We start from the raw sequence: 14624 nt of genomic DNA, 5'->3' as shown, positions 1-14624 counted from the left end.
TGGGTTCACGGTCATTTATCTAGGCTTGGAAATTACAAATACAAAGTTAAGGGCGCCTGGGTGGCTCAGATGGTTAAGCGTCTGCCTTCGGCTTGGGTCATGGTCTCAGGGTCCTGGGATCGAGTCCCACATCGGGCTCCCTCCTCCTTGGGAGCCTGCTTCTCCCTCTGCCTCTCTCTCTCTGTCTCTAATGAATAAATAAATAAAATCTTAAAAAAAAAAAAAAAAGCCTTCATTCAAAAAAAAAAAAACAAATACAAAGTTAATAGATACCCTGTTCCTCTGAACCTCTACTAGTGAGCACTTTGCAAAAGCAGTATACACAACCTGAATGGGGAATAATTAAAGCTCTCCCCATGTTGTATTTTTTGTGGGTAATGTACTAAATGCAGTATGTTACCAACTATTCCATGTGTGTTTAATCAATGTCAAAATAGGTTTTTAAAAAAACATATCCAAATATAATTTTTCATTTTACAATATAGATTAAAATTAGACAAATTAACCATTATGCTTGATAATAACTAAGAAATAGCTTTGTCAAAATGTAAAGAACCCCAGCCATCAAATACTTGATCACATTATTTTTGATTGTTATAAGATGTAGTTTACCATTGGTTATTGTCGTTGCTTACTTAAATTCCATTGGCTGTGTTGGTTTTTAGAGAAAGTTTTAGAAACTTCTGCCTTTCAGAAGCAATATATAACTTTTTATCCTTTCCCAGGATATGGAAAAATGAAATAAATAATACCAATACTTTCAGAGTTTTACCTCATCCTTCTTTTGTTTACACGGCTAAATTCCATCCTGCTGTAAAAGAACTGGTGGTTACAGGCTGCTATGATTCTGTGATACGGATATGGAAGATTGATATGAGAGAGGATCCTGCCATATTGATCCGACAGTTTGACACGCACAGGAGTTTCATCAACTCTCTCTGTTTTGATATTGAAGGTATGTCAGAATATATTCCAAAAGAAGGCTACATGCATGAGGAATTTTTAAAAATAATTTTTGTTCACTAAGATAATTTTTTTAAGCTTGAAAAGGATTTTGTGTGTTGATGATTGTACATTTTTGGATTTATGTGCATTTTGCAGATCATATAGTAGACCTGGACACAGATTTAGCAGTGAGGGAGTTTTGTTTGTAATTTTAAAGTCATTAAATTCTGGGGGTGCCTAAGTGGCTCAGTCGGTTAAGCGTCCGACTCTTGATTTCGGCTCAGGTCGTGATCTCAAGGTCATGAGATTGAGCCCCATGTTGGGCTCTGTGCTCAGCATGGAGTCTGCTTGTCCATCTCTCTCTGCTCCTCCCGCTGCACGTGTTCTCTCTCAGATTAGTAAAATCTTGTTAAGAAATCATTTAAGTCATTAAATTCTTAAATGTTTAGATTCAACTAATCTTTGCTGTAACAACCAGTCATACCAAATTTCATAAATATATTTCATTGGATTGGTGATTACCCCCTCAGTAAGCTTCTTTTTTTTTTTTCCCCAGTAGGTTTCTTTTAAGTGGCTTTTCAGTTAAAGGGTTAAAATGAGGAAGAAGAGGGAAATACCAAAAGAATATTAGGTAGATAGCGGGGGAAACCTGTATTTACACCATATACTGTGTACATTGTGCACTCAGCACCTCTGCATTTAGCTAACAGTTAATAGGTATGTATTATATAGTTGTCTGAATGTATCTTAAGAAACATTCTATTGTTGGCAGTACTTAGGATGTTTCCAGCTTTCTCCTACCATCAACATGATTTCTGTGAATAGTATAGATACACACATACACATGCATACATATATGTATATACAAAACTTCGTTGCACTGTTTTATAATTATTTTCTTAATATAAATTCCCAAACCTGAGGTTGCTGAGTCAAACATTTCTGGAGTCCTTGCTATGTGCTGTAATGTTTTAAGTACTTTACATGTATAAACTAATTTTTTCCCCACAAACCTTTATGAGAATGGTATATAGTCACATTTACATTATTTCAGACACTGATATGTAGACTACGGCTATAATTAATTAGTATAGGAACCAGATCAAAATGACAATACTGCTAATATATTCAGTTTAACTACAAAGATGTTAAGAAATTGGAACACATTTAGGAAAAGTCAACCAAGGATAGAAAGGTGTCTGCAAACTTTGTCATAGTAGAAGTAGCTCAGATTATAAAAGACATGAATTTCTTCAAATACTTGACTAAGATATCCATATGTGAAACAAAAAGAAATCAGACTGTGATGCTTCAGTAGGTAGAGATGGGACCAAAGCTACCAAAGACAGGAATTCTTTGTTCAGAATTGGAAAGAACATTCTAGTATATAGAGCAGTTCATCAGTTGAATAGCTGCTTTGTAAAATATTAAGTTCACAGTTGCTGAACAACCATCTGTTCATGATGGTGTGGAAGATATATCTGAGTGAGTATAAAGTTGAATTTGATGATCTCTGAGGTCCCATTCAACTATAAGATGGTTTGACTCTAAGAATATATGTTAAACTGGAATACCTGTCATTTATCATTTTATTCATTCCCTGATTGTTTATTGAGTTTCTACTGGTCTCAGGCATTTTGCTAACAGTATATATTAGAATATAGGTGTTTTTCCAGGAATATAAAACAGATGATATAGGTTAATAAAGGTGAGCATTATAGATATGTATTGGATAATTCAGATGATTTGTTTGGCTGTAGAATTTGGACCATATACAAATGCAATGAGATGCTCATTTCTTTGTGTATTCAATTTCCTGTAAGTGACAAAAGGGAAATACGTCATCCAAAGTAATTCACAAGGGTGAAGAATTCATTTAAAGATACTTGCGATTTGACTACAAGTTGTATTTGGGTTTTTATTTACTTCTTTTTTCTCTTTTTACTAAACTACTGTTTAATAGCCCTCTGATTCTTTGTTATACTGGGATGTGTTTTCCCAGTTGCATTTTGTTTCTGCCTGTGTGTAGTATTCGTAAGTGAGTGATTTTATTTTTTTTAAATAGGTCATCACATGTATTCAGGAGATTGCACTGGGGTGATTGTTGTTTGGAATACCTATGTCAAAGTTAATGATGTGCAACATTCAGTGCGCCACTGGAGTATAAATAAGGTATAAAATCATATTTCCTACTTGGGGTTTAATTTAAAAAATTAGAAAAAAATTGAACCACATGACTTTAGAAATAAGGCATCAGGACATTCTTTCTCTCTTCTGAAAAAAATTAAGTTTTTCTCAGTCCCTACAAAGTCAGTTATCATTGACTAATTATCTAGTCTTCCTGATGGCTAATTGATGATATAGCAACTTAGTGAAAATTTTCATTTTGGCCAAACTTGATCTTTGAACCCCTAATTTGTGATATGGCATTCAGTGATCCATTATGGGAATTATGCTAAAATTAGGCATATGTTATATTACCATCTATAAGTAATAACTTCTGCTTTCTGCTATTCATTTTCTTTTTTGACCCCATAACATCACTCTAAAAACAGTGTGCTCAATGTTTTGTTAACAGTGTTGTCTTTTACAATTATGTAATCAAAAGTATGTAATTATGAGCAGGGTCTGTCATTTACTCACAATAATTGTTTTCATTTGAATTTTGCCAAGTAGGCAGAAACGAATGATCTTTCATTTTGGGAGTAGAGTGTTTTTAGGGTGGCTGGTATATTAAGCAATTTTACTGGTGCATATTCAGTATTTTTACTTAAAGATACAAAATGAATTATTAAACCTGGGTTTGTTTTATATAAGTTGATATAGTTTGTCTTGTATACTATACTTTTGTTCTTCAATTTTTTGTTCTTCTATTATAACAGTTGTTCTCATTTGAAAAAAAGACACTCTAAGTGAAAAAGAATTTTTATGAACTTTAGTTTAATCTGTTGAATCTATCAGATCTATTTTAAAAACTGTTTATTCTATTTTTCGTCATGTTCATCTAGTCTATAGATTAATGATTGATGGCTTGGGATTCATGTGGTAGCCTAATTTCACACACTTTGAAAAGAACTTTCTAATTACTTATATACCTACAAAAGTCCAAAGGCATATTTTCCAGTAATTTGAGTGTACAGTGCAGAGTCTACTATTTATGTTAAAAATCATGTGTTTCTTTACCTTAATATAGTAACTAAAAGGCAAATTTATCTTCCAAATCTGCAGCCTAGAGGTGACTCGAGACAGTCCAAAATAAAAAGTTAGAAAATGAGCTGGAATATCTTTTGGTAGCTAAGGCCCTAGGACAAACTGTAGACCCTGACTTCTTACCTGGTTCTCTTCAGGCAGCAGTGTGAGGAATGCTAAATTGTATTCATCTGTCCCTTAAGATGACGTGTCCATGTGCTGTGCGTGGCACACACTCCTTGGCATGGGGAATGGGCTTCAAAACTAGGGCTTTTTTTGGTTTGAGTATGAATATGGTGAGAAAAAATAGAGAGGAAATCACTAACAGATCCCACAAATGCTAAATCTCCTGGCACTCTTGTCAAATTCATGCCTAACACTTAACTTGTTAGACAGTTTTGTGTTTTTTGATTTTGCACAATTGCATCTGTGTGAGTGCTGCTCAGACCCCCAACAGTGCGTCCCCACCCCCAAATTGTTATAGTGCAGTCACTGTACCCCCATCTGTGCTGTCACTGTTTGTCTTTTTTCGGTAACTTTTACAAAGCAGCTAACAGTAGGCCTTCCTGTCAGCGGTAGCCTGGGCTTAGCTGCTGAGACTCGGATTGTAGCAGTTTGGACTGCACCTCTGCTGGTGCCAAACCGCCTCCCAAGAGGAGACCTCAGAGAAGGAGACAAAACATACTAGCGGGTCCTCGAAGGAAGGGAAGGCTAATTCAGAATTCTGCCTGAAAGTTAAAGCAGACTTTCTTCGGACCCTCTGGACTTCAGTCTAAGCAGTTTTGTATTTGCAGGTTTTTTTCTTTTTTCTAGTAATCCACACAAGAAGGACCTTCGGTAGTTTTTCCTTTGTGAGGCTCATCCAGGCAGATTTTTCTTCAGTATGTAGGTCTTTCTTGACATCATTTATCAGGCTGCCTTAAATAACTATCAAAAAAAAAAAATCCTGGAGGCTCAGTGCCCTTAAGATTCAATTCCACCTGTAACCTACCGCTGTGGCCGAGGAAGCCATTGCTGCTGGAGGTGTAATGGTCATTAATACTGCTTTACACGAGGTGCTGAAGACTGCCCGCATCCACCATGGCCTAGCACGTGGAATTCGCAAAGCTGTCAAAGCCTTAGACAAGTGCCAAGCCCGTCTTTGCATGCTTGCATCCAGCTCTGATGAGCCTATGTATGTCAAGTTGGTGGAGACCCTTGTGCTGAACACCAAATCAACCTAATTAAAGTTGATGACAAGAAACTAGGGGAATGGGTAGGCCTCTGTAAAACTGACAGAGGGGGGAGAACCCCATCAAGTCGTTGGTTGCAGTTGTGTGGTGGTTAAAGACTATGGCAAAGTCTCAGGCCAAGGATGTCATCGAGGAATACTTCCAGTGTAAGAAATGAACAAATAAAACACTGATTCTTGTTCCTCAAAAAAAAAAAAATCCCTAAAATTGCAATCTAAATTAAATGATCTCAGAATAAGATGCCAGTAACTTATCTTTTTCAGGACAAAGTAGAAGTAAGTGCATAAAGAAATCATCTCAGACTGAAATAGAACTTGAAAGTTAATTCTATACTAACTTCTGAAGTCGTAAAAATTAGAAGTTTTTCATGTATGATGGTAAGCAAAAAAATACAAAGTTAGAAGTTGTGTTTTAGGAAGTGCTTATTTGGGAATACACTACAAAAATGCTAACTAAATGTGGCATTACATAACAGTCAAAAAATACATACTATCAGCTTTATTTTCAGCCTATAACTGAAGTTACTGGGAATCCTTTCGCTAACCATTTTAAAGGATCCTTTAAATTGCAATCGAAAATGACTTAATTTTGTGCTCTAAAAGGGGCTTCATATTAGACAAACTGTATAGTGATAATATTTTATAATCTTTTTTAATCATTTTAGGAAATTAAAGAGAGTGAGTTTAAGGGGATTCCCATAAGTTATTTGGAGGTTCATCCCAATGGAAAACGATTGTTAATCCATACCAAAGACAGTACTTTGAGAATTATGGATCTCCGAATGTAAGTATATTTCAGTATTGACAGGTTTAGCACTCACAGAATAAGAAATGAATTGATTCATACTTATAAAATGCAGCTGTGGTTCTCATGTAGCTAGTTTTTCCCCTCAGAGGACATCTTACAGTGTCTAGAGGCATTTTTGAATGTTAGTATTTAGTGGATAGAGACCAGAGATCCTACTAAGCATCCTACAGTTTATGAGACACCCCCCCCACAACAAAGAATTTTCTGGCTCAAAATGTAAATAGTTCTGAAGCTGAAATGTAGTCAGTTGCTTTTTGTTGTCACACTTAAAAAAAAAAAAAAAGAGCAAACCTCTGCCTTAGAATATCTTTTATTTCTATGACATTGGTATAGCATAGTACTACGATATAATACTGTAACAGAATGAGACAGCTTTTGATTAATTTATCCTTGTTTTTCCTATTTTGTTTTATTTCTAAATAAGGAAAGGAAATTTCCTTAATGTAAAAAACAGAAGCAGAGTTCTGGAAAAATCAGCATAGTATTCTGATGTACTTTTGGTGTTAAGCATACCAATACAACAAATGAGAACTCTAGTTTTATTAGATTTCATTATTGTGTTTAGAAAGGAAAATGTGATCTATACTAGTTTATTTTGCAATTATCTTGTAGGGCTAACTGTTAAGGCCTTCAGTGTTTAGAGCTTTTCAGGATACGGGCATCAGTACTATGGGAAAATGATTAGCAGAGTAGTTCATCAGAAGTTTATAATCTAGTTACAGTGCCTCCAGAATAACACAAAACATTTAATTAGGCTAAAATGTGAGATCTTCTAGGACTGGAATCTGCTTATTCTTCTTTTATACATAGTACTCATGTCATGCTTGAGAGATAGCAAGTACTTGATATGTATTATTTTAGTGACTGTAAGTACTTCAAAGGATTATATCTTTCATGGCAGCAGGTAATTGTAAGGATGGCTGTACTACAGCCTTGTGTTAAAGGTTCTATGCAGAGGCTGGCCTTTGAGCTCAATCTTAAAGGATGGATAGAATTTAGACAAGATAGAAGTTTGTCAGGAGGGTGGAAAACCTGAAAAGCCTGGAATAAAATTCAGAGGAAGGATAATAGAAGTTGTGATCAAGGCAGCGTGAGTAAGTCTGTAGAACATTAATTTCTTGATAGGGAGTGCTGAGAAAAAAATTTTTCAGAAATAGAGATTAGTGCCAGGTTTTAGAAGGCCAGGCCTAAAGAATTTGGTTATTCTCTTTTTAAGTAATGTATAGTATTCAGCTTAGAATCCTGCATGGGCCCTAGAGGCTAACTGCTTAGAGTCAAATAATACCTTTTCCATCCCTGACCAACAATCAGATTAACCATTCTGAGCCTCTCTTTCCTCCTCACTCAAATGGGTAAATAATATACCATATTCATAAGGGTTTGTGGGGAATAAATTAGTTTACACATGTAAAGTACTTAAAGCATTACACCATATAGCAAGGACTCCAGAAACGTTTGAGCCAGTGACCTCAGGTCTGGGAATTTATGTGAAAATAATTATAAAACAGCAAAAATATATATATACACAAGATTGTTCTTAGATATCATGTTCATGGTAAGGGAAACCTAGAAACATCCTAACTGTTGTCCCACAATAGAAGATTTCTTAAGGTATGTTTAGACAGTGATATAATATATACCTTTACTAAAAGGAATACATAATGTGTATTTTCTGACACAGAGGGCCATTATTCATGATTTATTGTTAAATGGGAAAAAAAAAAAGCATATAATGGGACACTGTATGTAATGTCCTCTCTGTAAACCAGGGATGATAATAGTATTTACCTGACACATAGTGAGCACTAAAATAATGTTAGCTATTGGGGCACCTGGGTAGCTCAGTTGGTTAAGTATCTGCCTTCAGCTCAGGTCATGATCCTGGGGTCTTGGAATTGAGCCCCAAATGGGGTTCTCTGCTCAGCAGGGAGCCTGCTTCTACCTCTCCCTCTGCTGCTCCCCCTGCTTGTGCTCTCTCTCTCTCTCTCAAATAAATAAAATCTTTAAAAAAAGTAATGTTAGCTATTATTCACAAATGAAAAAGTCTAGAAGGTTATATACCATATTTAATAGATGATTTAATAATATTTTTGTCTAATATTCCTGCAAGGATCCAACTATTTGTTGTGTGACTTTAAAAATTTATCACATGGGAAAAATATAAGAATATAAAAATCTTGTACATTTTTAAGTAACCAACTCAAATGCTACTCCCATAAAGTAGGCTCTCTCTTCATAGCTAGAAATAATCACTTGGGACGCCTGGGTGGCTCAGTCAGTTAAGCGTCTGCCTTGGGCTCAGGTCATGATCCCAGGGTCCTGGGGGGACCATGGGGCTCCCTGCTCAGCGGGGAGTCGGCTTCTCCCTCTCCTTCTGCCCCTCCCCCCCGCTCATGCTCTCTCTCTCCCTCTCTCTCTCAAATAAAATCTTAAAAAAAAAATCACTTTTATCCAAATCTGCAAAGTACTCATTTTGTTCTCTTGTGGCACTTTCTACATCCAATTTCTGTTTTATTTATTTATTTTTTAAAGATTATTTATTTATTTATTTATTTATTTATTTATTTATTTATTAGAGAGTGAGCAGGAGAGAAACAGCATGAGAGGGGAGAGGGTCAGAGGGAGAAGCGATGCGGGACTAGATCCCAGGACCCCGGGATCATGACCTGAGCTGAAGGCAGTCGCTTAACCAACTGAGCCACCCAGGCGCCCCCAATTTCTGTTTTATATTGATGCATTCCTTCTCTCTCCTGCTAAATTATAAACTCCCTGAGCTCTGGAACTCACTCTTCTTTTTTTTTTTTTTTTTTTTAAAGATTTTATTTATTTGACAGTGAGAGATACAGTGAGAGAGGGAACACAAGCAGGGGGAGTGGGAGAGGAAGAAGCAGGCTCCCCAAGGAGCAGGGAGCCCAATGTGGGGCTCAATCGCAGGACCCCGGGATCATGACCTGAGCCGAAGGCAGGCGCTTAACGACTGAGCCACCCAGGCGCCCCTGGAACTCACTCTTCTTTATTCTGCATCCATCATAGAATGTCTCCCATGTAACAGATTCTCAAAAAATTGTTTGTTAAATGCAAATGAAGTATTTAAAAGAAACGGGTTTTTTTAACTACCAATCTTTTCAGTGGGTAAGATAGGTTACATTTGTGAAATCTTTTTTGTTTGTAGATTAGCAGCAAGGAAATTTGTAGGTGCAGCAAATTATCGGGAAAAGATTCATAGTACTTTGACACCATGTGGGACTTTTCTCTTTGCTGGAAGTGAAGATGGTATAGTATATGTTTGGAACCCAGAAACAGGTAAATATTTCATTGATCTTAAAAAATTGGGGGTGTTTGTTTTTATTTTTGAAGAAGTGTGGAAACTACCATTTTATGGAGTAATTTTCAAGAAAATTCTGATTTCAGGTTCTCAGTTATGTTTTTCCAAATGGGAGAACTGATAATGGGACTCAGCTGCAGTCTAAATTTATATTAAATTCTGTTTTTATTGTTTTGATATCTTCATGGATTTAGAATTTCACATTATAATTCAAGGTTTATTCTTTCCTTGCCTATAATAAGGTATTAGCAATCTTAAGAGAAGTATTTTTTATTGTGGTTGACATACAATATTAGTTTCAGGTGTACAACAAACATGATTCAACAGTTATATACATTTCAAAATGCTCACAATGATAAGTAATAGTTACCATGTGTCACCATACAAAGTTATTACAGTATTATTGACTATATTCCCTATGCTCTATTAAGAGAAGTGCTTAATTAAGATTGTAATGCAAAATACAGAATATTTATAACCTGAATTTGGAATGTAAGTGGGTATACAAATGGCTAAATATCTGTAATATATTTTTTATTAGAAATAGGGGCACCTGGGTGGCTCAGTCGGTTAAGCGGCTGCCTTCGGCTCAGGTCATGATCCCAGGGTCCAGGGATCGAGCCCCGCATTGGGCTCCCTGTTCAGCTGGGAGTCTGCTTTTCCCTCTCCCTCTCCCTCTGCCTGCCTCTCTGCCTACTTGTTCTGTCTCTCTATCTCTCTGTCAAATAAATAAATAAAATCTTAAAAAAAAAAAGAAATAAACATATTCCTGTCAAAGTTTTGGTATCTGAAACTTAATAGCAATATACCTGGGTCTCCTGACTGGCTCATTTGATAGAGCTTGCGACTTTGGATCATTGGGGTCATAAGGTCCAGCCCCACACTGGGTATAGAGATTACTTAAAAGTAAAATTCTTAAAAAAGAAAAGCAAAAGCAATTTACCTCAATTACTGTAATTCATGTTTTCCCAATACAATAAATCAGTACATTGGGAAGTTCATTTGTGCCTCACCTTTGCTTTCCAAAAGAAAAGCTAAAACCACATAAACATTTTTTTAGCAATAAATTGAGAATTTTATAAAATATAAAATATCTCTAATCAGTAGTATTTGGTTCACTGTGTTTATTCTCTTGATTTTTTTCCCCTAAGTTTTTATTTAAATTCCAGTTAACGTACAGTGTAATACTAGTTTCAGGTGTAGAATTTAGCAGTCTATCACTTTACATATACAACACCTGGTGCTCATCACAGCACGTGCTCTCCTTAATTGCACATTCTCTCCATCTTTAAGCGTTTTTGACTAGTTGGTTCACTTAGGGTTTTTTTTTCTTACTGTGTTTTGATACTTTACATCAGTTTCGAAGTGTTAAATCTCTTTTCTCCTTCAATAAATTGATCTTGGTTCTTTGATTTTTGAGTTCCGGTTTTCATAGGTTCCTTAGACCTCTGCTGTAAGGCCTCTTTTAGCCATTAATAATCACATGTATCTTTAAAGCAGGTGGTATCTCAGTCTCTGGAAAAAAAATATAAAAATAAATTCCCCACCAAACCTCCTTTAACCAGTGTCTTCAGTTTTAGAGCCTGCAGTTCCTCCCAGAGTTCTCCCTGAGTTCTTTGTTATTAGTTGGCATTTGCTCAGCTGTCAGATCTCAGAGTCAGGTACTTCTCTCCTGCCAAGCTCCTTCTTTTTTTTTTTTTTTTTTTTTTTTGTTGCCTTGAAAACTTCAGTGAAGAGGTTGGGATGAGAAGTAGAAAGAGGAGGTCCAACAGGATGCAAAATAATTATTTAATATAAGAGTTACTCAACTATTTTTAAGTAATCAATGTTTTCATGTAAATTATGTGAGCTTTGTTATTACTATAACTGTTTTTAGTAAGTTAAAGAATAATCTTCTAATGAGAGATATTTGAGACAGTACAAATTATTGCATGTCTTTTCTTATTTAGGAGAACAAGTAGCAGTGTATTCTGACCTGCCATTCAAATCACCCATTCGAGACATTTCTTATCACCCACTTGAAAATATGGTTGCATTTTGTGCATTTGGGCAGAATGAGCCAATACTTCTTTATATTTATGATTTCCATGGTAAGTTCACTGCTGATAAGAAAAGAATATTTTAAGTAACCTTTACTTTTAGACTAAACCAGGAATCATGAGCTTTGTGAAAACTATCAACCTTTGTATTAATAAAGCTCTCTTGAATATATTTTAAGAAACAAATTAAATAGATTATATTATGTTATAACATTTTACTTTTCCATAAGCACTATTATTATGGAGTTTAAATATCAGCAAAGTTACACATAAATGGTTGTGCCCTTTTGTTGGAATCACAGGAAGGCAATCATCACTTTCTTTCTAAATTTTAAAAAAATTCACCTAAAAATTATTTGGGAATGTGTTAACTAAATTTAAAAGGTAAACAACATTTAGGAAGTAGGGATCTTTAATGTTTTCTGTTGAATATTTAGTTTCTTATTCCATGTTTTTGTTTTTCACTAAAGTACATAGTTGTAATAAGCTATAGTTTTAAGAATTTTTTAGCCTAAAAGGAAGGTAAAAACATCCAATGTCAGTGAAAATAAGATCTGGAATTAGAAATTTAAAGTCTTTTTCTGCTCTAAAATTACGCTATTCTCTCTTTCTGAGAAAAAATAAGGAAATAAAGACTGGACACAATTTTTTCAGGAATAAGATGGTATTCTTAGAATTATTTGGATTTATGCTATTTTTAAACATTTCTTTAATTACTTAATTTCTGTCCTGAAATCAGGATTTCATTGTTCTGCACTGTATGTACTCATGGTGCTGTCACTCCCAAAACTGCAGTTCCTTTTCTTCACATATTAAGTCTTGTTCAAAAATAAATGGTCATCATTAGTCTCTGATTTGTTTAGGATGTCATGTATCATCATTCAGTGTTTTTGCTAAGCTAGGATGGCTTACATACAATTTCTTAAATGCCTAAATATACAAATACATATATATATATGTATATATACACACACACACATACATATGTAGGTAATATTAACGTGGGATTATTTGGCAGAGAGTCTTAAATTTAAATGAAATGTGAGTGGTTATTGTGTTAATACAAATATTGGTTAGCAGTTAATTGGTTATTGGTCAGTGGTTGTGAGAAGTGCTAAATTATTAGACAGTTAAGTTCTTTTTTTTTAATTTTTAAAATTTTATTATGTTATGTTAGTCACCATACAGTACATCATTAGTTTTTGATGTGGTGATCCACGATCCATTGTTTTCATATAACACCCAGTGCTCCATGCAGTACGTGCCCTCCTTAATACCCATCACTGGGCTAACCAATCCCCCCTCCCCTCTAAAACCCTGTTTGTTTCTCAGAGTCCATAGTCTCTCATGGTTCATCTCTCCCTCTGATTTCCTCCCTTCATTTTTCCCTTCCTTCTCCTGTTGTCCTCCATGCTATTCCTTATGCACCCCAATGTTCATAGCAGCAATGTCCGCAATAGCCAAACTGTGGAAGGAGCCAAGATGCCCTTCAAAAGATGAATGGATAAAGAAGATGTGGTCCATATATACAATGGAATATTACTCAGCCATCAGAAAGGATGAATACTCAATTTTTACATCAACATGGATGGGACTGGAGGAGATTACGCTAAGTGAAATAAGTCAAGCAGAGAAAGTCAATTATCATATGGTTTCACTTATCTGTGGAACATTAGACAGTTAAGTTCTAAACCTGAAATTGTTGATCATTGTATGGATTATATGATGCTCTTCCAGGCAAATTATATTAGAAAAAAAATATGTAAAATTGAGATTTATTTTGAAAAATTTTACCGAGAAGAAATACCAAATTTCTCTAACACATATTCAAACCTGGTGTCTAGTTCAAACATGTGTCCTGAAACAGGCCGTCCTTTGTGTGCACTCTCACTGTTTACATGACAGGGAGTCACACCTAGGCGCTGCATCCGCATCACTGGGCCTGGTGTACGGAAGGAGGCAGCTCGGCTATTTCCTCAGAACCTTTAGAGCTTTCACAACAGTCTCCATTCAATTCCTAATGTGCTTTGTAGGCTTTTGAAATGGTCACTGCAAAGGCAAGTGGAAGTTCCACTCTTTATCTTTCTTTCTGCAGTATTTTTTCTGTCATTGATCAAGGCTTTCCATCATTAGTTAGCCCAGTTGGGTTTGCCAATTTGGTTTTTAGACAGTAGGCATTTAGACCAAGAAGTCCATTCGAGAAGCGTAAGCAGAAAAAGCAAAGCATTTTTAGGAGTTCAAAAGCAGAGGTTTTAGGTTCAATTCTGTTTCTGTAGTGACCTTGTGCAAGCCTCTTGCCTTCCTGAAGCTCCCATTTCCTCATCTGGTAAGTGGCATGGCTACTCTCCACACCTGTGCTGCCTCAGGGGGCCATTCTTGAGGTTACAGTGAGGCGGGGACTGTGAAAGTACTTTGTAAATTGATAAGGACAATAATAAAACAAGGAAAAAGGTAAAATTGGTGGTTATCATGCTCATTTAACCCGTATATACCTGACTTTATGGGAACTGGGGTTTTAATATGCTGATAAGCCCCTCTATGTGAAAGGGGATTGAAAAAAGGTTTTTTTCCCCCCTCTTTATTCATTCTGTTGGCAGCCTTTTTTTTTTTTTTTTTTTTTTTTAATTAGAATGTGTACCTTTCTGGGTCAGTTGTATTAGAAAATAAGTGCATGAAGTTAAGGACATTATATCTGTACTGTATTAATGTAGAAAAGGATGGAATTCAAAGTGTTTCAGAAATTAAAATGTTCAAATAATACACATGAAATTAAAATTATTTTGTGCCATGATTTTAGAACACAATTTTCAGTATACTAACACCTTTACAAACAGAACTCAAAATGTTTCAACACATTTTCCTAACTCTTTGCTGCCTATTTTTAAAATGAGGAAGCTTAGGAAGAAGTTACATAATCCCAAGCAATCCAAAATTTAGCACAGTTCTTGTGTATGGTATATAGTCATAAGAAAACAAAAAGTTGTTTTAGACTCTGAAGTATTTTACTCATCAAATGCAAGCCATAATCATCAAGTCAATAGTATTTAGATTTTTCATTAAAACTTACAATATTTATGATTAACTTGT

General features: G+C 35.4%; 1 protein-coding gene and 1 pseudogene across 13 annotated transcripts in view; both read left to right on the top strand.

Annotated features, from left to right (window-relative positions):
• The window catches only part of AHI1 (Abelson helper integration site 1), a 227252-nt gene that overhangs the window by 59119 nt on the left and 153509 nt on the right, over positions 1–14624 (top strand). For 12 of the 13 annotated variants that reach the window (XR_004676571.1, XR_004676570.1, XR_004676572.1 and 9 more), the window contains 5 exons: positions 726–955; positions 3011–3117; positions 6031–6149; positions 9346–9476; positions 11448–11588. Coding sequence is in view for 9 of the 13 variants with exons in the window: in XM_034990725.1 (XP_034846616.1) it covers positions 726–955; positions 3011–3117; positions 6031–6149; positions 9346–9476; positions 11448–11588 (728 nt within the window). In the remaining 4 variants the exon portion in view is untranslated. The remainder of the gene's footprint in view (positions 1–725; positions 956–3010; positions 3118–6030; positions 6150–9345; positions 9477–11447; positions 11589–14624) is intronic. The other variant, XM_034990728.1, reaches the window with a different exon arrangement.
• LOC118000821 lies at positions 3230–6022 on the top strand (annotated as a pseudogene).

This window comes from Mirounga leonina, unplaced genomic scaffold (assembly GCF_011800145.1).
Source record: "Mirounga leonina isolate KUSES-001 unplaced genomic scaffold, KU_Mleo_1.0 Mir_53, whole genome shotgun sequence".
In the NCBI taxonomy this organism is placed as follows: domain Eukaryota; kingdom Metazoa; phylum Chordata; class Mammalia; order Carnivora; family Phocidae; genus Mirounga; species Mirounga leonina.
This window is presented reverse-complemented; position numbering and strand designations above follow the sequence as displayed.